General features: G+C 49.3%; 1 protein-coding gene across 1 annotated transcript; it reads right to left on the reverse strand.

The window, feature by feature from the left end:
- Positions 1–385: 385 nt before the first annotated feature.
- On the reverse strand, positions 386–23,951 carry SLC2A1 (solute carrier family 2 member 1). Its single transcript, XM_058161067.1, has 11 exons — positions 23,586–23,951; positions 10,483–10,575; positions 7,758–7,918; positions 7,370–7,610; positions 5,888–6,050; positions 4,767–4,954; positions 4,462–4,566; positions 3,816–3,917; positions 2,984–3,187; positions 1,603–1,794; positions 386–974 (listed from the first exon to the last, which is right to left on the reverse strand). Exons 1-11 carry the CDS (start codon positions 23,934–23,936, stop codon positions 885–887), a joined length of 1,890 nt encoding a protein of 629 aa, XP_058017050.1. The 5' UTR covers positions 23,937–23,951; the 3' UTR covers positions 386–884.
- Between the last annotated feature and the right edge of the window lie 2,360 nt (positions 23,952–26,311).

Genomic DNA, 26,311 nt, shown 5'->3' on the forward strand with positions numbered 1-26,311 from the left:
GAGGTTAATGGGGATCTGGAAAAGGATATGGTGTGTGTGTGTTAGTTATCCTTGCCCCAGTGTATGACTTCTGGAGTTGTTTGTTGGCTTTTGGGGGGGGTTGGAATTAAGTCATTTTCCAGGGCAGAGAGCTCTCCTCTTTCTTCAGAGGCAGTCAGTCTTTAGCCAAGCTGGAGAAATGTTCTTGTTTTGAACCCAGGACCCCACACGCCCTGCACCCAGCGGAGTCTGAAGTCAGACCAACCTCACCCTGAGCAGGAATCTGAAGGGAAATATTCCTGAAAAGGAAGGAATTTCTTTCTCATTCTTCCTGTCATCTCTCTCTCTCTCCCTCTCATTTGCTCTTTCTCTCTCATTCTTCCTTTCATCTTTCTCTCTCTCTCTCTTTTCCTCCCCATCCAGAGGATTGCGAGCAGGGAGGAAGCCTTCAGGCTACGGCCTGACCTGTCTACCTCCAGCAAGGGCGGACCAGGTGGTGTGTGTGTGTGTGTGAACCAGTGTGGTCTTTACAACTACTGGGGAGCCATTGCTGGCTCCTCTCGAGCTTTTGAAGCGGCTGAGGGGCAGCCCTGGCACCCTCCGCCTTCAGACCCTTGAACTGGGGGAGGGGAATCACGTCTCTCATCAGAGAAATGCCGAAACCTGCCCTCCCCCCTCCAGGTTAGGGACAGCTCTCACTTACCCCAAAGGTTAACAGCCTGCAGTTGTTGCCCCCAAACTGTGTAGCCCCCCACCCCACCCCAGTGCCAGAGGTGCCTCGGGGTAGATGGCCTTCCCTTCCCAAACCATCTCCGGTCTTTCGTCACCTCCCTTGGACCACCAAGCCCATGATCCCCTCGCTCTGGAGGATGACCAGGAGGGCCCCAGGGTAGACCCTTGGTCATTTAGAAAATGACCACCCTAAGCTGGGGAGAAGAAGCAAGGCCTTTAATCTTCTTGTTGTTTTTTTGGGGGGGTGCACTTTCTCCCTCCACCTGTAAAAAAAAAACAAACCCTCACTGTCCCTCTGAGGAATATGATCGCCACTCCTCAAAGGACCCCCCTGCCTTCGCTCAGTTCTTCTCCCCAACTTTTCAAAACTCCGGCTTCAAAACCCCCCGCAACTATTTGACCCTTCAAATCCCGTCCGAGTTCCATTCAGCAGTTCCCACCCCCACCCCCACCCCCGTCTTGTATTTAACCGGCATTTAACGGTATTCAATGTTTTGTCTCTGGTGACGCAAGGGGTTTTTTTTGAGGGGGGGTGGGGGGGTGAAGGGGAGATGCTTTTTCTTCTTTATAAAACAAAGAGGAAAAAAGAACACGGTAAGGACGGGGGTGGGTGGGCAGGCAGAAGTGCTATCATCTCAAGAGGAATCGATGCTTCTGAACGCTTTTGACAATGTTGAAATCCTGGACCCGAGACCAGCCGCTAAGGGTCCTTCCTAAGGAGCTACGAGACGGGTTCGTTGCCCAGAGACCAGGCCGTGGGGCTGGACTCGGGGGCCCAAACACTTCTTCTTCGCCTCGGGCCTGGCATTGTTTAACAAGCATGTGGGGAGGAAGGGCAGGAGGACAAGAGTGAAGCGGAGGAGACGCCTGGCCACCTCCTGAACTTCAGACCTGGGAGTCAGCACCCAAGCTGTGGAACTCGTCCGGGCTCTTGTCTCCGTGGGTGGCACCCCCTTGGCGGAACTCAGAGGCGATCTCGTCGAAGGTTCGGCCCTTGGTCTCTGGCACCTTGAAGTAGGTGAAGATGAAGAAGAGGACCAGCAAAATGGTGAAGATGATGAAGACGTAGGCACCACAAAGGTCCTGTAAGAAAAGGAGAGGAAGGGACATCATGGCTCTGCTTAGTGTAGAGTCGGAGGTGCAGCCGGAAGGAGGTTAACTAAGGATGTCTCAACCCTCCACCGCTAAGTCAAGAAGGTTGGGTGAGCGGTGGTAGAACATCTCTTTCAAGCAAAAAGTCCCAGGTTCCTTGATCAGTCCCATTAAAAGTGGCCATCTTTTCTGGAGAACCTTCTGGTGTGCCCACCCTCATAACTCTGCTGGCTTCCACAATATTTATCTTGAAAGAGGTGAAACCTTAATTTTTAGAACCTTCTAAATATCTGGGCAGTATAGAAATTTCTATTTTGATATTTGGGAAGGAAGCATAAAGCCTCTCATTGCTGCACTCAATGGAGAGCCTCACTTGGGGTGAAGAGGTATCTCCTCATGTGAGGCCCTCATTTCATCGTACCCCACCCTCACCCTTCTCTGATCAGAGAAGTTATCCATCCCCAGCAGTCTCTTCTGTTACTTCAGAAGAAGGGGTCCACTTATTCTTCAAAGGACCTGAAGGCAGGACAAGATGGAAACTAATCAAGGAGAGAAGCAACTAGAACTAAGGAGACATTTCCTGACAGTTAGAACAATTAACCAGTGAAATAACTTGCCTCCAGAAGCTGTAGGTGCTCCATCACTGGAGATTTTTAAGAAAAGATTGGACAACCTTTTATTTGAAATGGCATAGGGTCTCCTTCTTGAGCAGGGAGTTGGACTAGAAGGCCTCCAAGGTCCCTTCCCTTATTCTATTATTCTCCCAGATGTAAAAGCAGTCACTGAGTTCCTCAAGAATATAGAGCATAGCTGGCTGGAGAATTCTGGGAGTTGGAGTCCACAAGTCTTAAAGCTGTCAAGTTTGAAAACATCTGCTCAAGAAAGTAGAGATGGTAGTTGGGTAGCTAGAGCGTCTAACTTTCAGACTATGCCAAAGGAGCAGGTCTACCCAGCCAGCCGTGGTTGCTCTACTTCTCTCAAGAAGGATGGAATAGCATAGAGGGAACATGTAAAATTGAGAAGATCCAAAGCCGGCTTAAGCGCTGGTCTGCTTCTAATGAGAAACAGAAGCTTCTCAAAGCAAATCCTGCTTCTTGGTCGCTTTGCCACAGATCGACCCCTGGAAATTAATCACATACATGACGTCCCTCTCGGATGCCCTTTGGAGTGCCACACTCACCGCTACATACTGAAAGCCCATCCCTACGATGAAGTTGGCGGTCCAGTTCGACAGTCCCGCAACGGCAATGGCAGCAGGACGTGGGCCTTGGCTGAACAACTCTGCCACAATGAACCAAGGGATCGGTCCGGGCCCAATTTCGAAAAATGCCACGAAGCCCAGGATGGCGACGATGCTGAGATAAGACATCCACGGCACTTGAGTCTAGCAGAGGAAGGAAAAAGAAAATCAGGGAAATAACTTATAATTGTATTTCCCATCACTTTTGGTGGCATTCTTGAGGGGTTTTTTCCTCAGTTCTTAGCTTCTTCAGAGACAAATTCCTTGACAAATTTTCAGAGACAAAATCACACTTGGCCAATAAAGCTATTTTTTCCTCTCCTCTCCTCCTCCTATATTCTACTCTAGTCTAGTCTAGTCTAGTCTAGTCTAGTCTAGTCTAGTCTAGTCTAGTCTAGTCTAGTCTAGTGTAGTCCTATTATTTCTATTCTATTCATTTTCCTATTCTATTCTATTCTACTCTATTCTACTCTATTCTCCATTCTCTTCTATTTTATTCAAGTCTTCTTTTTAAGAATTGTAGTAATTCCATTGAATACAAATGCTTGGAGAAAAATCAGCAGAATGTTAGAACCAACACCCGCAGTACATACTCCCGTTGAGGAGAACATCTTGAGTTCTCCTGGTGTATTGGATTATCCTTCCCATAATTTCCTGGGAAAGGATCAATTCCTGTGCCAAGAATTGGACATATGAAATGGTTAGTGAAAACATTGGGGTCCTCCTCGTTTACCATCATGGGACCTCTGATGGATCCATGTTTGCTACTCACCAGTAGTGCCAGGGCGATAGTCATGAGAACCGCACATATGGCCATCCCCAAGAGTCCAATGAGGTGCAGTGTCCTTCGGCCGGCCCGTTCTACCACAAACAGCTTCAGAGAGAGAGAGAACAATGGAGATACATCAGCATGGAAACCATGGAAGGTCCTCCTCAAAATCACAAAAGAACTTTGGGGAGATCACACAGAGGAGATAGAGGTCCTTTGTTGACCTTGCCATGTACGAATCAACTTTGAGGAAGTGACTGTTGATTCAGGTTGATAATTATTAATCTACATAATTATATTCGGTGGAACTAGCACCCATCTCCAGAACATCTGGACCATCTGAAAGGTTCTGACTGAAGAAGCTTCTTGGACGAGAAGCGAAACATCTTCAGGGAAAAACAAAGTCCAGTTGCCTTTGAAAAAGCACCTTTGGGACAGCCATTGACTGTTGACTGAGACCTTCCATTGACATGGACCATCTGAACTATCTCATGTTGGTTCTAAAGATTGCCAGACTCCCTGCTCCAAATGAACTTCAGGTTCCCCCAAGAGGGAGGTCCCCAAGAGAAAATAGGAACACCTATTATAACACCTACCGCTGTAGCCCCTTCCGTTTCCAGGTCCCCTCCCTTGTCCTCTCCCTACTCACCGAGACAACAGTGAAGGCTGTATTAACAACTCCAGCCCCAATAGTGGCATAAACAGGTTGCTGCACTCCGGCTCTTTCAAAGATATCTGTGGAGTAGTAGAACACCTTGGAGAAGGAAGAGAAGGAGGAGAAGAAGGTCAACACAATTGGGCTCTAAGAGCCTCGGTGGCATTGTTGGGCTGTTGGTAGAGAAGGGATCCTGTCTAGATGCAATGAGGAACATACTGTCCTGCTCAACAGGGTTGGTAGGACCTCAAAACCAACCCAACATTTCACCACAATTTCTCGCCAGCCCCCATATTTACCGCGTTGATCCCCGAAAGTTGTTGAGAGAGCTGCAGTATGATGGCAATCAGGAGGGGCTGGCGGTAGATAGGCGAACGGAAAAGTTCCAAGATGGTGACCTTCTTCTCCTGAAGCATTTGCCGGCTCTCCTCTTTCATCTCCTGGAGGTCTCTGCTGACATCGGTTGTCCCACGGAGCTTCTTTAGGACTGGAGAGGAAAACAAGATGGTTTGTCAACCAAACTTGCAACTCAACTGTTGGGCCCCTGGTCCTCAAAATGGAGCTTCCTCACTCTCCCTGGGAGGATCTTTTGGTGGTTGGGAGGATCCAGTCTAAGGAAGATGGCCTCAATGGAGATGCCCAGGGACCCAAAATGGCTGGCGATTTAAAGACCAGAACAACCAAATAATGTTCAGAATTAGACAGACACCTCCCTACCTCACTGGAGTATAAGGAGGGAAAGGAGGTGAAACACAATCAGACTTACACATTTTGGTCGTTGTGGCTAATCTCCATTAAATCCCTTTTAGCCTTTCTGCTGGAGTTGATTTCCTAACCTGGTCTATCTGGTGGGACTCAGAGAAGTTATCCCAACTATGTGTCTAGTCTTTTTCTATTTCTGACTCGACTTCATATGGACTTCAGAGGTTGTGGTTGCCCCAATACTGGAGGTTTTTTAAGAAGAGATTGGACCACCATTTATCTGAAATGGTAGAGGTTCTCCAGCTTGAGCAGCGGGTTGGACTAGAAGACCTCCAAGGTGGCTACTGTTATTCTGGAGTTAAAAAGACCTCCAGGTAGCACTTGCTGATAAAAGTCAGACAAGCGTCCCTCTGCTTTGGGATTATTTTAAAGGATAAGAGGCAACAGAACTAAAGACAACGCCAGCAAGTCCCCTGGTTTCAACGGGACTTCCTTCAGGGTTGACTCACATCAGGACATGCTAGCCTTAAATGAACCCTTGAGGACTACATGAGGACATTTCAAGGTGATCTGGTCTGCCCAAGATCAGGAGACCTGGAAAACCTGGAGATGGACTTGATTTTGTAGACCAAAATCATGATGGAATGAAGACCATTTCTGGCCACCCAGAAATCCGAAAGACGTAACCTGTCCACTTCAGCTACCGGTTGCAACTTACCATTCTTAGCTTTGTTCTCCTCGTTGCGGTTAATGAGAAGGAAACGGGGGCTCTCGGGAGCCAAAGGCAGCAGGATGCACTGGGCCAAGGAGGGGACGAAGGTGAACCCCAGCAGCAGGGGCCAGAGGCTTTCGTTCCCCATGATGAGGTCAATACCGAAAATCTGTGAAAAAGGCACAGTTGGGAAGGTGGGCATTGAAGTCTAGCAAGCGTGAAGATTCCTGACACGCCTCTTTCTCAGAGAACCAGGAGGAATAGAGCCAGACCTTTTCCTCGGTTCTCTTGAGGTTCTGCTCCGTTCGTCCCACGCCTGCTTAGACTAGGGTTTAAATTGGGATGGAGGGAGATGAACTTCCGGATTTCCCCTTTCTGACGTTTCGCTACCATAGGTTATCACACAGCTCTTCTCCCTCCATTGTGTGTTGTGTGGTGTGTGCTTACTGGTGCAACGAAGACTACAGCCCACTCCTGGATTCCTCCAGATAAGGCCAGGAGACAGGGTGGTTGTATCTGTACCAGAACTAAGCGGGATGGGCAAAATATTTCCATCTTCAAACCCCTCGAGCTTCAAAGACCCTGTTTCTAGTTGGGAAATGGCCTCATGAACCCTCAACCCAGTAGTGAAATCGAAATTTCTTTCCTACCGGCTTGGTGGGCGTGGCTTGGTGGGGGGGGGTCATGTGACCGGGTGGGCGTGGCTATGTGACTGGGGGTTCAAAAGACAGAAACTCACTAACAATGTTCTGCTAGAGCAGGGTTGGACTAGATGACCTCCAGCCCTAGATTATCCTCTGAAGCTGCGTCTAGTGCCAGGTTTATAGTCCTTCCTTTGTCTCCTTTTTCCTCCCTTCCTCTTTCTTTCTTTCTTTCTTTCTTTCTTTCTTTCTTTCTTTCTTTCTTTCTTTCTTTCTTTCTTTCTCTATCTCTATCTCTCTCAAACGGACCCCCCACCCCCCATTTTCTGCCTAGCAGGCTTCAGCTTTTTTATCTTTTAAAAAATGCTTTTATAAGTAAAAAAAAAAAGCCTCTGACGATCAGGCACCTCAGCCGGGATCATCAGAGCCTTGTTTTAACCCTTTAAAAGCATTTTTTTTACAACCACTTTGGCCGAACAGGTTGTTAAAAAAATGCTTTTAAAAGAAAAAAAAGGCTCTGACGATCGCGTGGCTCAGCTGGGCGTGTGGGGGGCAGGGATTTTTGCTACCGGTTCTCCGAACCACCCACCACCATTGCTATCAGATTGGCCGATCCAGTCTGAACCGGGAGCATTTCACCCCTGCCTCAACCCGTCTCCTAGTTAAAAAACCTTCTCGGAATTTGAAATCTTCTGGGATTTTGGCAGAAACTTGAGTTATGACTCTTTCAATGTGGCCATTTTGAAGCTGTACTTCTTGAACGTTCGGTCAAGATCTGCAGGAGACCCAACGTGGACCTTCCGCCTCAATACACACACACACATCCCCCAGCCCAAGAGCCTCTCACCTGTGCAATCAGGATTCCCACCACGACCCCAAGCTGGTGGAGGGTTCCTAACGCCCCCCTCAGAGATGTGGGGGAGACCTCGCCCACGTACATGGGCACGAAGCCGGTGGTGAGGCCGGAGTAAACGCCCACGATGAAACGCCCGAGGATCAACATCTCAAAGGAGCCGGCCATCTTGGAGAAGCCCATGAGGATGGCCGAAAGGAAGGCGAGAGAGTTGGACATCAGCATGGAATTCCTCCTGGGAAGAGGAAGGACAACAACGGTCAACGCAACAGTCAGGGTCAAAGGAAAGGAGAAGGTTGAGCTTTGCAGGGGTCTCCTGCCTGAGCGGGGGGTTGGACTAGAAGACCTCCAAGGCCCTTCAAACTCTGTTACTCTGACTTACCGTCCAAAGCGGTTGACAAAGAGCCCGACTGAGAACGACCCGAACATCCCACCGACCGAGAAGATGGACACCGAGAGGGACCAGAGAGTGGTGAGCATGCCCGGGGTGATGTACGTCTCGTATCGGTTGAACCATGTTTGGTTGTAAAATTCTTCAATCACCTGCAAAGAGGAGAAGGAGGACTCTGCTAGATGGAAACAAGAAGATTTCTGCCCCACACAAGGCGCCTCCGCCAGCCAGACCTCCTCGAGAGGGATTCTGTTGACACACAACCTGGCCAAAGACGGCCTCAGAGGATCGCCTTCCCCAGAGGTCATCTAACGTTCCAGGAAGCCTCCTGAGATCACGGATGCTTTCCATTAGTGTGGTTGGCGCCCATCATGGTAATGAACCTTAGACACTCTCTCTTCCCCATTAGCTTACTCATCCAGACATTGTGTCACCAGCCAGCCATGATGTTTCAGGGCTAACTGTTGCATGATTCAGCCTAAGGAATTCATTTATGGCTTAGGGGCAAAACCTCCCGGAGTTCTTCTGAGTCAGGGAGACTTCAGGTAAGCGTGCCACACGCGTACAGTCGGTGAGAAGAGCGCAGGTAGGAGCCAACCGTGCATGCAGAAGAAGGTTGGTCATCGGGCCCCTCCAGCAGGGCTGGAAGGTCTCCGCCAGGAGATCCAGACTACGTTACCCACGCAAAGGAGCACAACAATCCAGGTTACCACAATGTTGCAGCCCTCAGAAAACTCTTCCAGTCACCCAGCGTCCATCCCCTTGATATCAGGTTGCTGCTGGTGTTTTTAGTTGGTTGCTCAAAACAAGGAGAAGCTGACCTGGCCGTGATAGGAGGCGGAGTGGGTCAAGGATCTGCCTCCCTTGGTGTAAGGCAACCCCGGGGCAAAATGACCCCTGGCTTCTCCTGGGCCAAACATTCTTCTCTTTTTGGGCCACCGATGCCTTTTTTCCACCAGAGGGTGGCAGTGGCCCAGCCGGCCTGCGAAGGACGGGCACCTGGCCAAACAGGTTAGAGTGACCTAGAAGGAAATAAGGTCAGGGAAAGAGCTTCTAGGAGGTCAGGTGGCTGGAAGTGCTGGAATGGGAGGAAGGGGACTGTGGGGTGTAAGTGGACTTCTTCTCCTAAGCGGCAGCTCCTCCTGCATCTTCATCTTCACTTAACCTTCTCCTTTCTCTCCTCCTCTTCTCCTTCACCTTAAATGTTCTCTCCTTCACGTTCTTCATCTTCTTCTTCTCCTCCTTCTCTTTCTCCTCCTGGGAAGTGGGCCCATACAATCTGTTGTTGTAGGCTCACCTCTCTTTCTCCTGCTTTCTTTTCCAGCAGGGTGTCCTTTAGGGTGTGTTGTGTGTGTGTATGTGTGTGCGTATGTGTAAACACACACCAAAGAGGATGGGTGCTGGGGATCAGGGTGGAAGCAGCATTCCACAGATACGGGTGTGGGTGGCCAAGGCAGCTCAGGTTTCCTCTTCCATTGAAGGGTGGCCATTCTTTGAAGCACCTCCGAACTCCAGTGGCAGGACCCAATCCTGCCCTACTTAACAATGTTCTCCTTGAAAGACGCACAGACACAACGCTACGGGCGCCTGTCTTTGCAAAGGGAAACAACAACAAGCCTGCTAATAACGGCACAAAATGTTCCAGCTGCTTTCCAGACTCAGAAACGTAAAACCGCTTCGTAAAGAAACCATGGTTTGTTGAACAAAAACACAATTCACTGGGAAGACGCCACACATCAAATGGGTTTGGATGCAGGGGGAGACACTCGGTCTGCGTCCTTGCCAGTCCTCCCTGAATCGGACATGGGGCCAAATCAGCATATTCTCCAAGCCTTTGGAGACGTCAAGGCCAAGCCGAAAAGGCCAGCATCTCCCCTCCCTCCCTCCGGCCCTGGGGCAGGCAGGGAGCAGGCCTCCCGTTCAGCGCCCAGCCCAGATTAGGCAGCTATTCCAAGGTCTCTCCAGACCTCCCTATCGCTTTCCCGCAGGGGGAAGGAGTCTGGCAAAGAGGCTGCTGGAGGATGATGCAAGCACTCAAGCCATGAACTTCGGTCTCCCGTCCTTGGCCGGAGGGCAGGCGGAGTCCTGGTCAAAGGGGACGAAGGGGCTCCGTTGTTCCCAGATGAAAGGAAAGAATCGAACCCGTGACCTGCTTCTTCCACTGTTGTGACATCGTTGTTTTCTGAGGTTTCGTTCATCTGTGGGTTTTTTGTGGAGTTTCCAGTCTTCTTTTCCTGACCTTCCCCTTCTAGCTCAGTCCACAGGCTGTTCACTTGCCGGGGTTGCTTTGAAGGAAGATGCCTTTTGAACCCATATGTTTTTTTTATGAAAAGAAGGACTTGGGGTGACAGGATAGCAGCGTTCCAGTATTTGAGGGGCTGCCCCAAAGAAGAGGGGTGGGGGTCTATCTATTCTCCAAGGGATCAGGGCAAGAAGCAACCTGGAATTAAGGAGGAATTTCCGGACCGTGAGAAGAATTAACCAGTGGAACGGCTGGCCACCAGAAGTTTGGATGGTTTTTAAGAAGAGAGTGGACAGCCTTTTGTCTGAAATGGTGCACGGTCTCCTGCTTGAGCAGGGGGTTGGACTAGAAGACCTCCAAGACCACAACCCATTTGGCTCTCTTAACCCTTCGGGGCAGCTGAGGCAAGCTGGCTCTTCCGCCTGAAGGACAACGCATTTGTGTGTTTTTGTGGTGCGAGGCAGTGGCTCTTACCCTCTGCGGTGCGTTGATTACTCCTGTGTTGTACCCGAACTGCAGTGACCCCAACACGGCACCCCCAACGGCCAGCAACAACTGGGCAGTCATCTGTTGAGATGAAAAAAGAGCAAAACCGGGTTAGTCAAACTGGGAAAACCTAAGCAAAGGACTGGGCAGCAACTGGTGAAAGTGGGATACTCCACCCACCCCCGAAACTAACCAGCCTAGCTCAGGATACGACGCTGGCACCATTTAGTGAAGTCAAACCACCAAGAGTATCGTAAGCGAGGCAAAATTGGGGTCCGGATCATTTTATTAAGTCCAGAACTACAGGATGACATTCAGAAGCGGTTCAGGTAGACACTCACCCGCCTCCATTTCATATAGGTATAAGGGGGTGGGGGGAAGTGCAACAGCATCATCAGACTTGAAAGATTAAAGTCACGTTTTTCAGTGCCATTCAGGGGTGAAATCCAGCAGGTTCTGACAGGTTCTGGAGAACCAGTAGTGGAAATGTTGAGCAATTCGGAGAACCGGTAGCGGAAATTTTGAGTAGTTCAGAGAACCGGCAAATACCACCTCTGGCTGGCCCCAGAGTGGGGTGGAATGGAGATTTTGCAATATCCTTCCCCTGCCTTGCCTACCAAGCCACGCCCACCAAGCCATTCTCACAGAACCGGTAGTAAAAAAAATTGGATTTCACCACTGGTGCCATTTCAACGGTCACTAAATGAACTGTTGTAAGTTGAGGATTACCTGTCTTTTGCCCTGCCTTGGCTGCCCCTAATTTAGCATTTGACAGACACAATTAAAAAACGGCTTCTGAAAAACCAAGTTACGCTCCCTGAACGCAAGCCAGTTTGCATTCAAAGGCAAGCCAGCCTTTTTCCGCCAATTTGTCAATTTCGGAGCCGCCCCCTCCCCACCTAACCAGGTTATCAATCGCGGGCTTGTTCGGGCTGTCGGTTACGAGAGAGGTGACCGCAATCCCGGCCGCTTCACCTCGCCCGGCTCTGCGCCAGTAATCCGGGCATCCAATTCTCGCCAGCTGACCTAAGCGGCTTTGGGAGGCTCTCACGGCCCCAATAACACGCTCTGTTTCTCACACTCTGAATGCTCATTGTTGTGGTCTCCTCTCAGGCATCGGAGTCCAAAGGGTATCTCTGGACGGAAGGAGGAGGCTGAGCTGGCAGCCGCGTGAATCGGATTTGGGGCAAGCTGCCTAGCCTTAGCCTGCTTTGCAATTCCCTGCACCCAGCTCGTGGTGGAGGTGGGGGCACAAGCCGGCTGACTTTGGGGCCAGGGGTGGGGAAGGATGAAAGTGTCAGCGTTTCAGAAAACCCCCTTCCAAAACCAGGGCACAGAAGCTGGAGAAACTTCTTCCCCATTATTTTCTTTCCAAAACCATTGTAATTTTTTTTTTGTCTTTGAGTCCCAACCACTGGCAACTTTGCATGGCCGAACCACTTAAGAGGTTAGCCGGATCCAGCAAGGATGTAATTCTCCTCCAAAGGCCGTCCCTTCGAGGATTGGCTGTAAGGTTACCTTTCCATCAGCGTTGTAAGCGCGAAGGGTGGTCGCTAAACAAGGCCACCGATAAACTTTCTGCAGAATTAGAGGCGAACTATAAACTCAGCATTGGACCCGCCCTATGCAACGCACTCTGTTTACAATGGGAACCACAAATTATTTGATTTTGTTCGACAAACCATCTTTAAACTAGCATTGCCTCATTACGGAGGGGGCATTCCTGGCTGCAGGCCTCCCTCAAGAAGCCCAGGGTTCAAATCCCCGTTACAAGCTGTGCGTTTTCAACACTTTCCCATCCACTCTGGGTCTCTCGTGTGAAAGTCTTAACATGGTTGGAAGTCACGGCCCATCAGTGGGGACAGGAGGTCACAACAAACCCATCATCCCCACGGCTCCCCCTGCTCGCCCTGGCCCTCAACCTGACCAAGAATGTGAGAAAGGAGCCCCACCCCCGAGGTTGCTGGCGTAGCCTCCATCCAAGAGGGTCCGTCCAGACCCTCCCTAAACCCGAAGGAGACCCTGGCAGGGCTTCAGGAACAAGGCGCGGCCCCTGGGATGGGCGCTTGGTCCAACCTGAAAAGAACACGGGAGAGAGATCCGTTATTCTCCCGCGGAGAAGAAGCCTTCCTTCAAAACAAGGAAAAGGCCGGGTCAGAACAGCAGGGCAGACATGTCGAAGACGGTCCCACCCTTCGCCCGGATCGTGGGAAAATAATCCCTGGATTCCGTCTCTTGTGCGAGAAAAGCTGGCTGGTTGACGCCACGCAGGCGGAAAACTCGCCTTAGAAGGGGAAAAAAATCTCCCTCGGACTCACGGCAGCCGCAATCAAACTGCAGCCAGCCCTCGACTTACAGCCGTTCGTTTAGTGACTGTTCGAAGTTACGATGGCACTGGAAAAAAAGGGACTTGGGACCCCCGTGGTCATGGGATCAAAATTCGGATGCTTGGCAACTGGCTCATATTTACGACGGTCACCGTGTCCTGGGCTCGACCTTCTGTCCAGCCAGAGTCAATGGGGAAGCCGGATTCACTTAACAGCTGCAGTGATTCACTTGCCAACTTTGACAAGGAAGGTCGTAAAATGGGTCGGCATACATTTAACAGCCGTCTTGCTTAGTAACAGAAATTTTGGGCGTCAATTGTGGTCGTAAGTTGAGGACCAGCTGTATACCGCTGGAACAAAAATAATAAAATCAAAACCAGGAAAAGAAAAAATTAACCTGGCTGATGCCAACCCATGGAAAAATGGCGTTCTGGAAACTTTCGAGTTCATTCTTTGGGGGCCGAATCCGCCCCGTCCAACTTGGCCAGAATGTCCAGTCCTGACTCCCTGCTTCTCTTTTGCAATTTCCCTTTGTTTTGCTTACTGGCATGCTCTCCCCAAAGGTGTGGTTGTGGTTGCGACATCAAAGACACATAGGCACCTGCGAATTCACCTTTGTGCTGCCATCCTCCCATTAAAGGGCAGGCAGGAGATGAGCCCAAAATCACACCACCGGACAAAGACCAGGGGGAGGGAGGGAGGAAGGGAGGAGAGAGAAAGACAGAAAAAGAAAGAAAGAAAATGATAAATTGGGAGAGAGGGAAGGAAGAAAAAATTGAGAAGAGGGAGGCAGATGGGGATGGAGAGAAGGAGGGAAAAATGAAAAAAGAAAGGAAGGAAGGCTAATTGGAAGGCATGGAGGGAAGTGGATGGGGTGAAGAGAAGGAAGGATGAGAGAGGAAGGAAAGAAGGAAATAACCCCAAAGGGCCAAAACCTGAAAAAGTGAACGTTCATTACAAAAAATAAAAACGTCGTGCTTCTTTGCAAAACAGCCTTCTAGACAGGGCCCTGCCTCGGATTTAACCTACAAACCAAAACAAACTGGGTTTTGTTTTGTTTTTTTAAATGAACGCTATCCATGGCCGCCTGCTTGAGAGACGCACCCGATTCCTCGCCTCCCTGCTTGTCGGTGGGACCAAAATGAAAGGGAACCCCTTGGCGTCAGCTATACAGATCTCCGAATTCGGGCAGCGGATTTCAGGGAGGGAAGCAGTTACGTTGCTGGCCCAGAGCCAGCAGTGGGCTCAAAGTTAGCGTGAGGCACAGCCCCCTCAATCCGCCTCCCAGTTGTATAAGACGCACAACCACAATCACATGCCACTGGCTTTGCCAAAGACCCAAGATGACGCAGCACATTCCGTCCTGGCAAACTTTATGATTACGATGGATTAACGCTTCTTCGAACTGAGGAGGAGGAGGAGGAGGAGGCGCGTTTGAGACCCGGGCGGGCCCAGATGCGAATCTCGCCTTCCTGGCATCAGTTTCCTTCAGCCGGTGGTGAAGGAGCCCTGTGTGAGCAGGAAACTTGCAGGAGGAAGAACAAACTCCGCAGAAAGATTCGGACACAAATCATGAGGGAAAATTAGCCATTTATTCGGTCTCAAAATAAAATTCCCGCCACCCTGAACTGATCACATGACCACACGGAGGCTGTAACGGTCATGAGTGTGAAAAAACAGTCATAAGTCACTTTTTAAAGTGTGACTTTGAATGGTCACTAAACAGATGGTTGTAACCCGAGGATTGCTTGCAAACGTTTGGAAATATCTCACAGGGGTTGGGTGGGAGAGAAGGGGACGCTGATGGGCTCCGTGCCAGGGTCTGCCTTTTGCACAACCGGTTTTATTCCCCCCCACACACACACTCTCCAGTGGCAAATGTGACAATCCCCACCCCCAGCCCAGCCCCCCTCCCCACCTCCTGTGACCTTCCCTTTAAAACCCACTGCTCACAGCAGGCCAGGACACAACCACGCACAACCACCTCCACTCCGTTGCAACACAACTGTCAAGTTTGAAAACTGCCCCCCCCACGTTCTCCTCCCCCCCCCCGCCCGCCTACGAGAAGCAGGAAAAAAAAGAAGAGTCTCTTTGCTGAGAGCTGGTTTGGCCAGTAAAACCTCCCCACTCCACAAGAAAGCCTTGCCTCCTCCAGCTATTTTTCCTCCGGCAACCATAAGCCGCTTACAACTTTAACCCCTTCAGCCTCCCCCGGGCTCCGGATTTCCACCGCATGACAGCTACAGGCGGTCCTTGACTTACGACCGTTCAGTTACTGACCGAAGTTCCGATGGCACTGAAAAACAGGGGCTGGGGACCGTTCCCGCCTCCCCGTGGCCACGCGATCAACATTCAGACTCTATTTGTGACGGTCGCAGCCGTCCCCGGGTTGCACGATCCATGAGGAAGCCGGATTCATTTAATAACAACCAGGTTACCAACCGAGAAACTGCAGGGATTTACTTAACATCTACATCAAGAAAGGTCGTAAAATTCACTTAACAACTGTCTCACTTAGCAACAGAACTTTGGGGCTCAATTGTGAGTCATAAGGGAAGGTAGTCCCTGGCTTACGACCAGAATCGGGGCCAGAATGTCCGTCGCTGAGCCGGGTGGTTTGAGTGATTCACACTTCACGATACAATTTTAAACCATTTTTTTTTTGTTCGGTGAATCCCCACAGTCGTTAAACGAATCCAGCTTTCCCCCCCACTGAATCTGCTCGTCCGAAGCCAGCTGAGAAGGTCACGTGGTGATCCCGGATGCTGCAGCCATCATAATTACGGGGCTCTTAAAAGCGCCCGCTCCCCCGCAATTTTGACCATAGGGGACACTGTGACGGTCGTAAGTGCGAGAACTAGCCATCGGTCACTTTTTCCCACGTGTGACTTTGCACCGTTGCTACACAAGGGCTCCCTGCGTTACAGGTTGTACGCACCTGCAAATGAGGCTTTAAAAAAAATGTAGTTGATGTTATTTTGGTCAGGGAAATGATTGGCAGTATTGATCAGGTGGAAACAGCCCCCTCCCCTTCCCCAAGCATCCTCTTTGGACTCCGGTCGGGGTGTGGGGGTGTGGGGAGGGGATTGGCAGACCGGCTGTGCCAGGCCTGTGACACCCAGCCGCGGCAACTGCACAAACAGCCACTCCAATGTTTGTGGCTGACGTCGAAGGCTGAGGTAGCCGCCCTTCCAGGTAAGTTGATGTTGCAAAAGTCTTACCAGGTGTGTAAAGTGAGACCAAAAGACACCTGGAGATTTCAGGGCGGGGTGATGCAAACCAAGAAGCTTCATAGGAGGAGGGGCTGCTGATCCTCTCCCTCCCTCCCCGCCATTTTCCTGCTTGAGCAGGGGGTTGGACTAGAAGACCTTCAAGGTCCCTTCCCACTCTGTTATTATTCTGAACAGGTAACCTTGACTTACGAACACTATGGGACCGATTGTTGGTAAGGGAATCACTTGACAGGTGGATTTCCCCCCTCCCCCTTTTACGGCCTTTCTTGCCAGGCTTGTTAAGTGGGTCACTGCAGTTGTTAAAGTTAGCAACATGGTGATTAAGTCAATCCGACTTCCCCACAGACGTTGCTCGGCAGGTCGCAAAAAAGAGGATCACGTGGCCCAAGGAGACATGCAACCGACATAAATACGAGTCAGTTGCCAAGCGCCTGGACTTTGATCACCAAGGGGAGCTGTAACGGTCGTTAAGTGTGAAAACGGTCCTAATGTTTTTTTTTTCAGTGTTGCTTTAATTTTAAACAGTCACTAAATGAACCGTTGGAATGTCAAGGACTACATTATTATTATAGTTGCTGCTGTTTTAATAATAATAATAATAATAATAATAATAATAATAATAATAATAATAATAATAATAATAATAATAATAATAATAATAATAATAATAATAATAATAATAATAATATACTTTCTGTTGCTTCGCGAGAACCTTGAGAGCTTCTGCCTTGGAGACAAACTTCTTGTGTGTCTAACCACACTTGGCCAAATAAATAAGGAATAAAGTAGAAAGCCTAAAACTCTCTTGCAAAACTTTTCTGCACCTCTCCCAAAATAATGTGAATTGAGGAAAAAGGCTAGCCAATGTACAGGAAGGTGCCTGTCCCGTGCCCAGGCATCAGTCCCTTGGCTCCAGAGAAAGGAGATTTAAAAATGGCCAGGTTTGAAATCCCACCTCCTAAGCTCCGCAGCCACGTAGCAGATCCCAGGAGCAGAATTTGGCAGAGTGGATCCCCCTTGCACCATTCAGCCTTCAGGGAGGTTTCTGCAGGAGCGGGCATGGACTGGGTGCCTCTGCCCACGTCCACCAGCCTCAGGTTCCAGGCAGGGGGTGGATGGGGGGGGGAAGAGGCATGTCCTGGCAGCCAATAAGTGGCCGACGCTGTACACCGGGCACACAATGTCCCTGTTTGGCCTAAAGCAGCCATTAGGTCCCTGTTTGCCAGCTGACCATCGGAGAGGCCCTTGCGTGATGCAGGCATCAACAAGGCTGCAGGGTCTCTGAAGGGGGAAGGGTCCTGTTTGAATTCTACCAATCCACGCTTGAGGGAAGGGAAATCATAGAAGAACAGAATAGCAGAAGAATACAAGAGTTGAAAGGGACCTTGAAGGTCTTCTAATCCAGCCACCTCCTCAAGCAGGAGACCCTTTCTTACAGAATAGGAAATAACAAAAGAACAACATAGGTAGGTGGATAGATAGGAAGAAGGAAGGGAGGGAGGGAGGGAGGGAAAAGAAAAGAGAAAGGATAAATTTCTTGTTCTTTGTCATTCTGTTTGCTTTTCCAAAAAAAGCTGCAAATAAACATGCCTACAGGGTGATGTATTTTTGCCAGCCATATTTCAAACTGCTACTCCACCCAGGAATAATAACAACAATAATAATAAATGACTTGATTCTCCTGAAATGATCTCACACAGTCCCGGTGAACTTTTTCTTAAAAATAAAATAAAATAAATAAGGTGGTTTTTTTTTTTAAATTAAAAGATTGTACATAGATGACAGAAATACATTCAAAGAAAAGGTGAAAAAGTGGGAAAACTTTAAAAAACAGGAAAGAAAAGGAAAAAGCAAGAAAAAAAGAAAACGGAAAAATAAAAGAACAGATGGTAAGGGAGACAAGCAGTTAAGAAATACGGTTTGATCCATATAAATAATGAGAAAAATGTAGGTACGGTATATATATATAAAGAATTGGCTTCTGATCTTCCGCTGAGCAATTATATTTTAATCTCTGTCCTATATCTCAGAAGTTATAAAATTCTCTCCAGGCTTCTAATTTAACCTCTCCAAGATTGCGGCACAATTCTTCCTATCGTCTATTTTTTTTCCTAATGATCGAAACCGCAGAACCAGCAAGATCATTTTCTATCTTCAACGGAAGGAGTTTCCAGCCATTAATGACTGTTAATGAGGCCCTTTCCCTAATCGAATAAGTCGCCCATCTCAGCAAATTCTCAATCTTAGCCCTCCTGTGGTCGTAAAACTTCCCAATTTCCCAAGCACCCAATAATGCCAACAAGGCTGAACGTCACGAATTAAGACTTTTGCTGTGCTAAGCCCAAAACAAGCCACATTGTGGACAAAGAAGCTTGGACATGGGATCTGGATGCTGGCTGGTGAACAAGAGAACTTCCACCTTCCGTGGCAGTCTATCTTCAAATGCCAGGCATGTGCAGGAGAAATAGTAAGGCGAAGGAGGGGAAGGCGGGCACCAGGCATGCTCTAGAATCTTAAATGTTAACGTCTTTCTAAATTTACTTGCCGGGGTCCTAAGAGACTTTCTCAAACTTTATTTCCCATCTCGTCCTTCTGAACGGGGTGCCAAGGGGTGCTCTGGGAGCAGAGACTTTTTCAGGGTGGCTCCCCATGTGCCAACCCAAAGACGCCCACTTTCAGCACCACGGAGAGGGCATCTTTGAACAAAGTCGCTTTCCGAAAACTCTCCAAAACTTGGCCATTTTTCTTCCCACAGTATCAGTTTTCCTCTACTGCCGGGGTGCGGTTTTCCTCTAATATCGTCACCGCTCCCTTCCCATCTCACCCTATTGTGGCTGCTGCTGCTGCTGCTGTTTTTATTGTTATTGTCAAATGAGGTTTTCCATTTTCTTTCCATCCCGGGGGGAAAAAAAACATCAGAGGTTGAATAAGGCAGTGAGGAAAAATAACCAACTGCTTTGCTGGTCATCCGCTCATGGCAAAAAGCAGCCAGAGGAACCAAAAGGTTCAAATTGCCTTCCTGAACATGTGCAGAGTGCCTATTCTCAACGGCAGGCCAGGCTGGCAAACGGGGCGGGGGGTGTTTTGGGAACCCGCAAATCAGGTCAAGTGAAGGAAACCATTTCTGAGTCAGCTTCTCCTTCTGACTCAGCCACAAACGGCAGTTGATGTTCAGATCTTGTTAAAGAGTCAAGTTTGAACAGGCTCAGCCACGAGGCCTGAACCACGTTCTACTTTCTGGGCTTCTCCCCCCAGAATTCCCCTTCTAGCATTTGCAGAGGATTCTGGGAATGGAAGTCCACATCTCTTCCTGAAAAAAACTCCCGTGATGGAACATACACAACATCAGGAGGCAAGCTGTTCCATCCGTCCATCCGACTCCCCCTCCTTTCGTACGGCATGTGTCTTTATCTATCTCAGAATCCTAGCATCCCAGAAGGGGTCCTTGGAGGTCTTCTAGTCCAACCCCCTGCTCAAGATAGGAGACCTTACATGGCTGCCTTTGAAAACCTCCAATGATGGAGCACCCACAACTTCTGCAGACAAACTATTCCATTAATCAATTTGCCTGGGATTATAGAATAACAGAGTTGGAAGGGACCTTGGAGGTCTTCTAGTCCAACCCCCTGCTCAAGCAGGAGACCCTGCGCCCTTCCAGGCAAATGCTGGTCCAATCTCTTCTTGGTGACCTCCAGTGATGGAGCATCCACAACTTCTACTGATTCATTGTCCTCACTGTCAGGAAATTTCTCCTTACTTCTAGCCTGGATCTCTCCTGGATTAGTTTCCATCCGTTGTTGTTGTTGTTGCTTCTTCTTCTACCTTCAGGTGCTTTGAAGAATAGGTTGACCTTCTCCCCTCGTCTTTGTAGGAGCCCCTCAAATATTGGAAGACTCCTATCATGTCACACACACACACACATCCGGTCCCTCTGTTCCTGCACCTGTTCATCCTATGTTTTATACTCCACCCCCCATCATCTTTATTCTTCTTCTCTGCACTGTTTCCAGAGTCTCCGCATCCTTTTTTTTTCTATTGTGGTGACCGAAACAGGGCGCAGCCTTCCCTGACCTTCCAGGCGCTTCCAAAGCGCTGGGGAACCCAATGACGGTTGGAGCAAGCGAGCGAGCGAGCAAGCAAGGCACAATAACATCCATTCACCAATATTTATTATTCTCCTTTCTCCCAACAATGCTCCAAGGACAGCTCCACCCCCACCCCCGTCCCTGGGCCTTTGCCTAGGAGATCAAAGCCAGCCCTATTGTCTCTCCAGCCCCTTTGAAGGAGCTGGAAAAAGGAAAATTTAAATATATAAATATATATTTATAGATCCCCCTCGCCTTCTTCACAAAAAGGTTGTTTTGCACCAGTTTCCTAGACTTTGCAGAGCAGACCCAAGGGAGAGGGAGGGCATATGTTTCTTTCTGCAAAGGGGGCTCTCCTTCCCCCTCCCCACCCTTCGTGGAAAATAATACGCAGTGGCGTGCTCCTGACTGTCACGTCGTCCCACAAGCCGTTCCAAACCCAGATCTTAATTCAGACTCTGCCAAAATTCCAGTCCGGCTCTTCGGGGCCGCTCTAGTGGCCCCTCCCTGCTGGCCGGCTTTGTGGAGCTGACTGTTGTGTGGTCTTGGTGCCCAACACACCATTCTTATTAGTAAAAAGGAGGGTGGATGGGTGGGCGGGCAGACAGGATCCAGGCGGGGGAGGGGGGGAGCAGAAGCTGCCCACCCTTCCAAAGCCCTCTGGGGTGGCCTCAGCCACTTACGCGGAGGGGGGGGCTTCCCTCTCTCCCTCTCGCCAAGCAGGGGGAGGGGGACGAACTCCAGAAATTGAAGCCTAAGGAAGAACCAGAAGTAGCTGGATAAAAAGTCCTTGAGGGAAAAAAATAAATAAGCTAAACATCCACATTTGGAAATAGAGGAAAATTTGGCTTCAAGCTACAAGGAAACCCGGATGTTTCAAGAGGAGCCGGCCTGCTGTGGGGAAGCCCCTCCAAAGTTGCAAATTCAAATCAGACGCAAAAGTCCCTACTTAACAAGTACACAGAATCACAGAGTCGGAAGGGACCCTGGAGGTCTTCTAGTCCACCCCCTGCTTAGGCAGGAGACCCTCTGCCATTCTGGACCAACGGTGCTTCAGTCTCTTCTTGAAAACTTCCAGTGTTGGAGCAGCAGCAACAACTTCTGGAGGGAAGCCATTGATCTGGGATTACAGAGTAACAACATCGGAAGGGATCTGGGAGGTCTTCTAGTCTGACCCCCCTGTTCAAGCAGGAGACCCAGTGCCATTCCGGATGAATGTTATTCTTTTGCACAAGGGTGAGATTTGGCTTTCTACAAGCCCCGCAACCCAGAGCAAAGTTTGGGATGCCCTTTGGAAGAGAAGCAACGGCCTTCCTCAAATCTCACCCAACTTTTGAGATCTTCAAAGGGTCCCTGTTTTTCTCCTTGTCCTGCTGGACTCAGAAACATCTCTCTCAACTAACTTCTCTCCCTCCCACAATCGCTGCACCCCCTCCCCAAATAAACATGTCATCTCTGCTTTTTTCCTGCTTTGCTTTTCTGTTTTTCTCACAACTCCCAGGTGGTAGCTAAAGCCCCTTCACTAACCCTAACCTTGAACCACTTCCTCTGAAGCGTGCACACAATTTCAAGCATCTTTTGATGATATTTACTTATAGTAAATTTTTTTTAAAAAATGACGCTCGTGGGCCTAATATGGCCCTAGGAAAAAATGATCAACTGCTCCCAGCTGCAGGGCTGAAGACCCCTCCTCTCCCCCCTGGGAACCCCTGCCTTGAAAAACCGACTTTAGAGTAAAGTTGGACTTCAGTGGACAAAGAGATGCTCAGATTTCCCCAAAACAGGCAGAATTTTGTCTCCAATCTGGTCAGGAAAACTGCTCTTCTCCAACAAAAGTGGTAGCCTGGGTCATTAACCACCCCAGTTAAGTACTTGAGTTAAAAGACACCCCCTTTTCTCTCCTTCTCCTACAATTTCATGCTTGGCATAATTTAAAGTAAAAATAAAACAAGAGGGGAAAAAAACCCAGCAATTCTGAGTTTTAAAAAAACAGCCTCCAAGCAAATACAAGGAGTCTTTAAACTCATTTAAATTCAGCCTCCTGCTGACTTAAACATCCCTACTGATTTCTCTTTTTCTTTCTTTCTTTCTCTTTCTTCCTTCCTTCCTTCCTTCCTTCCTTTCTTTTTCTTTCTTTCCTTTCCTCTCTCTCTCTCTCTCTTTCTTTCTAAATTGCCGATCTCCCTCAAAACAGTGGTCTATATAATATAACCAATCCATAAAACAACACATACAAATTAACATTAGAATTAAAAAACCAATTAAGGCTTTTCTCTCCCTAACCTAAAAGGTCTCTAACCCAGAAAAGGATAAAATACAAAAGTTTTTTTTTTAAAATAGTCATTTGCAACCAGACGGGCCGCCAATCAATTTAATAATCAAATAAATATAAATGGCAAAAGTCAGCATCTCTAATCATGCCATCACCTGAACAAGCACCACATAGCGTAAAAATATCTGGAGTCTTAGCACCTTTTCAGACTAATCAAGTTTTTTTATTGGTTCGTGCAAATATTTGCTTCTTGCCTCTGACTTCTGCTGCCTGCTGTTTGCCAACTCAGTTCTTCTGGCAAATGTTTTCAACTTAAGCGGAAAGTGTGGATGCAGTTGAGGGTCCTGATGGAGACCCCCCCTCGCTTGCCAATGTTGGCGGTCACAAGGGGGGATCCTTTGAATCTGACCCCCAGTCCAGAACAAGGACTATTCCCTCAGACTTTCCAGGGTTAGAGACCAAGGTTACACCAGCTTTAATCCCGCGGTTAGCCGCCTGTGGCTTCCCAAACCAAGCAACAGCTCCCACCCCGAGCAACAACCGGGCTAGGAGGACCGACCACCTCCTGCAAGTATTATTCAGAGCTTTTGAGATACAGGAGCAAGACCGGGCCTCCCCACTAGCTATGGGGCGCAAAACGGGGCGAAGTTCGCGCGAAGGGCCAGGACGAGCCGGAACAGCAGTTTTCCCGGGAAGGGACAGCGTCAGGGAGGCTTCCCCGAGGAGAGCCGGCCCCGGCACCCTGCCCTGCCCTTCCCCGGCCGCGCAACCCGGATCTGCCGCGCGTCAAAGCTGGCAGGGCGGAGGAGGAGGAGGAAGAGGCCGCGGAGCGCTCGGCTCCTTTCGCCAAGCCGCTTTTTCCTTCTCGCCCTCCGAGTCGCGCTCCTCCTCCTCCTCCTCTTCCCCCTCCACTCCTTCTCAGCTTCCATCCTTCTCCTCCTCCTCCTCCTTCCATCACTCCTTTTCTATCACTTCTCCTCCTTTCTTTTCCTTCTCTCTTCCTCCGTCACCCCTTCTCTCTGCTTTTTTTCCTATCGCTCCTTCTCCTTTTCCTTCTCTTCCTCCTCTCCCCCATCCGGCCGAGGACCGGTCGGAGGCCGGCTCGGCTTTGACTCCGGCCGGCGCCTGGTCCAGGGTCCTGAAGCCGCGCCGCCCGCCCGCCTGCCCGGCTCACCTTCCCTTCCGAAGCCATGGCTCTGCTCTGGCCGCTCCTGCTCGTCAAGGCGGCGCCCGCCGCTGCTGCAGCGCTGCTGGGGGACGGAGGAGGCGAAGGGGACGCTTCTTGGGGGACGCGGGGCGGGCGAGGCTGCTTCCCGGCTACTCCGACCAAGCTGCGAGCGGCAAGATCGGCGTCCGGAGCCCGGCAGCGGCTTAAGAGGCGATTGGCCGGCGGTGGAGGTGTGGCGGGGGCGGGGGGAAGGTGGGGGACTGATGCGGCGCTGACGTCACACCGGCGGGGAGGGGTCTCTGGTCCTCCAGGAGGCGTTCGTATCAGAGCTGGGGGCTCGCCTGCCCTAATCCCCATCCTCGGGAGGCAGAACACCAACCCCGTAAGGTTGAACCCCTTCCCGGATGCTAGGTTGCAGGGGAGGTGTGCAACCTGGCTTCTTCTGAATTAACCTGATTAACTCTTTTCCTTGAAGACTTGAGGACTTCAACTCCCAGAAATCCCCAGCTAGCCATGCTCTGTTTTTTTCTCTCCATCCCGCTCTCCAGAGTGGAGAGATTGGAGAGAAAGGGATTGTGACTGGGGAATTCTGGGAGTTGAAGTTGCGTCCTCCCTCCCTTCCAGAGGGATGTCCTCCTGCCCGCCTATCACAAATTGTCTGTGCCTCATACAAACACACACAGTAACTCTAATTGGGGATTATTTCCCAAAGGAAAGTAGCTAACTCCTCTTCTCGCTCGCCTCTGTTTGAAGCTGCTCCTGGAGGAGAATTTATTTAAAAGAGGGGCCAAAAAACAACCCCCTTTGCTAACTTCTCTGCCCTTTCGCAGTAAGCCAGAGTCCCAAATGAGTGATCATCCCACAGTCCTGATTCACAAGCACTCCCACACGTTGCCAACCAAGCCACAGTTGCGGGTTTACAAAGGTACCTTTTAAAAAAATTGTGGCTTCACATTAAGTGGGTGATCCAGAGCTGGAGAAGAAAAACAACCACCACTCGTGTTGTCCTTCCCAGCATCTGAGGACACCCGACCCGGCCTCCCTTGCAGGGTCGGCGTTTACAAAGCAGGCGCATGTCATTTCCCACCCGCCGGGCTAACTTTGGTGACTAATAACAACCAGGAATGTCAATTGTCCTGGTGAATAATCAAAATTCTTGAAATCTCGCCAGGGTTACCGGGGAGGGGGCTGCTTCCTTCTCCTTCCGGGCGCCCGGGAGGGTCACACCGGTTCCTATCACAACTTTGTTGTTTGGGGACCTCATTGTGAAGCCGCTGCTCTTCCTAGTTCTGGGTGGTTATTTTTTTCTTTTTAAACTTTCCGATGTCACTCGCCGTGCTTTTCCGTTTTAAGAGCGTCTGCTTAGCAATTATCCTCCAGTAATGTTGACAAGGAAGCCTGCTTGACAGACTCTCTCTTCAAAAGTGTCTGCATTGGATAATCACAATTGTAGGTAGTCCTTGACTTACGGCCATTCGTTTAGTGACCAAAGTAACAACAGCCCTGAAAAAAGGTGACTTAGGATCATTTCTCATTCTTATGACCTTTGTGGCATTTAACCTGTGATTAAAAATTCAGGCCCTTGGCAACGGACTCACATTTACGAAGGTTGCTGTGTCCGTGGTCCCCTTTTGTGACCTTCTGACAAGCAAAGTCAATGGGGGAGCCAGATTCACTTAACAACCTGGTTGCTAACTTAGCAACTGAGGGGTTCACTTAACAATCGCAGCAAGAAAGGTTGCAAAGTGGGACCGGACTAAGCGAGACACTGGTATCTCGCTTAGCAACCGAGCTCCAATTGTCATAGTTAAGTCAAGGAATACCTGTATTCTCTTTATTATTCAACGTATGTATATAAAAGGTCTTCTTGTCTCTTTTGTTGTTGTTGCTGTTGTTGTTGCAAAAGAAACGTTATTTTGGGTTCCCTTGGAACTGAAGTTGAGAATTAGTACAAAATCTCAGGATCAAGTGGAAAAATCCTCAAAAAAACTCAGGCTGGAAGGCACAAGAAAACCTCCATATAATAAAGAAAATAAGAATCTGCCTCTAACCGTTTTTATCTCCTTTCGGTCTAGTTTCTAATAGGTTTTTTTCCCCCTCTGTTGTCATTCTGTAACCGAGCTGCCGTATTTTCCTGCCTGGGGGGGAAATTTTGCAATGCAAAATATGAACTAGTCATATTGAAAGCATGGGGTGGGAATTAAACCCAAAACTCTAATTTTAATTTAACCACAGCTTCATTTCATGTCTGTGCCTTGATTCTGAAAGTCAGAAATTTAGTTTTTTCCCTCTCTTTCGGTTTGAAAAGAGAGACAAGGGCTGGGTGCAATTCATGAGTGCAACCGACTGCATTCTATTCAATAACTACACTTCTTCCTCCCTTCCGCTCCCCCTCCCCCACCTCCCTGGTGGTCTTCCCCGAATTAAATGGCAGGTGAATAACCCTAAAGAGGAAGTGAGGGTTGGTCCCTGCAGCACAGCACGTTTTGAAAATTCTTCTGAAAAAAGAGAGGAAGTTGACTCACTCACCACGATCCGACCAATCAATGAATTTGCTAGATTGTCAAGCTAACACCTTCCACATGTCTGGAGATGCCAGCAAGGCTGAACCAAACGGCAAATCTACCTCAGCCAGAAAACTCTCTCAAATGGCAGACTCTTGTTTACCAACTGATCCTCGTGTCACCTTCAGGACCGATCGCAGAACGGTCCTCGCAAAGCCATTTTTTATT

Source organism: Ahaetulla prasina, chromosome 18 (genome assembly GCF_028640845.1).
Source record: "Ahaetulla prasina isolate Xishuangbanna chromosome 18, ASM2864084v1, whole genome shotgun sequence".
NCBI lineage: Eukaryota > Metazoa > Chordata > Lepidosauria > Squamata > Colubridae > Ahaetulla > Ahaetulla prasina.

Coding starts and splice junctions, on each gene's coding strand:
- SLC2A1 (XM_058161067.1), bottom strand. CDS start 23,936: ATGGGGATTAGGGCAGGCGAGCCCCCAGCTCTGATACGAACGCCTCCT. Junction 4,567..4,766: donor AACTTTCGGGGATCAACGCG/GTAAATATGGGG, acceptor TCCTTCTCCAAG/GTGTTCTACTACTCCACAGA. Junction 1,795..2,983: donor TGGGCTTTCAGTATGTAGCG/GTGAGTGTGGCA, acceptor CTTTTCTTACAG/GACCTTTGTGGTGCCTACGT.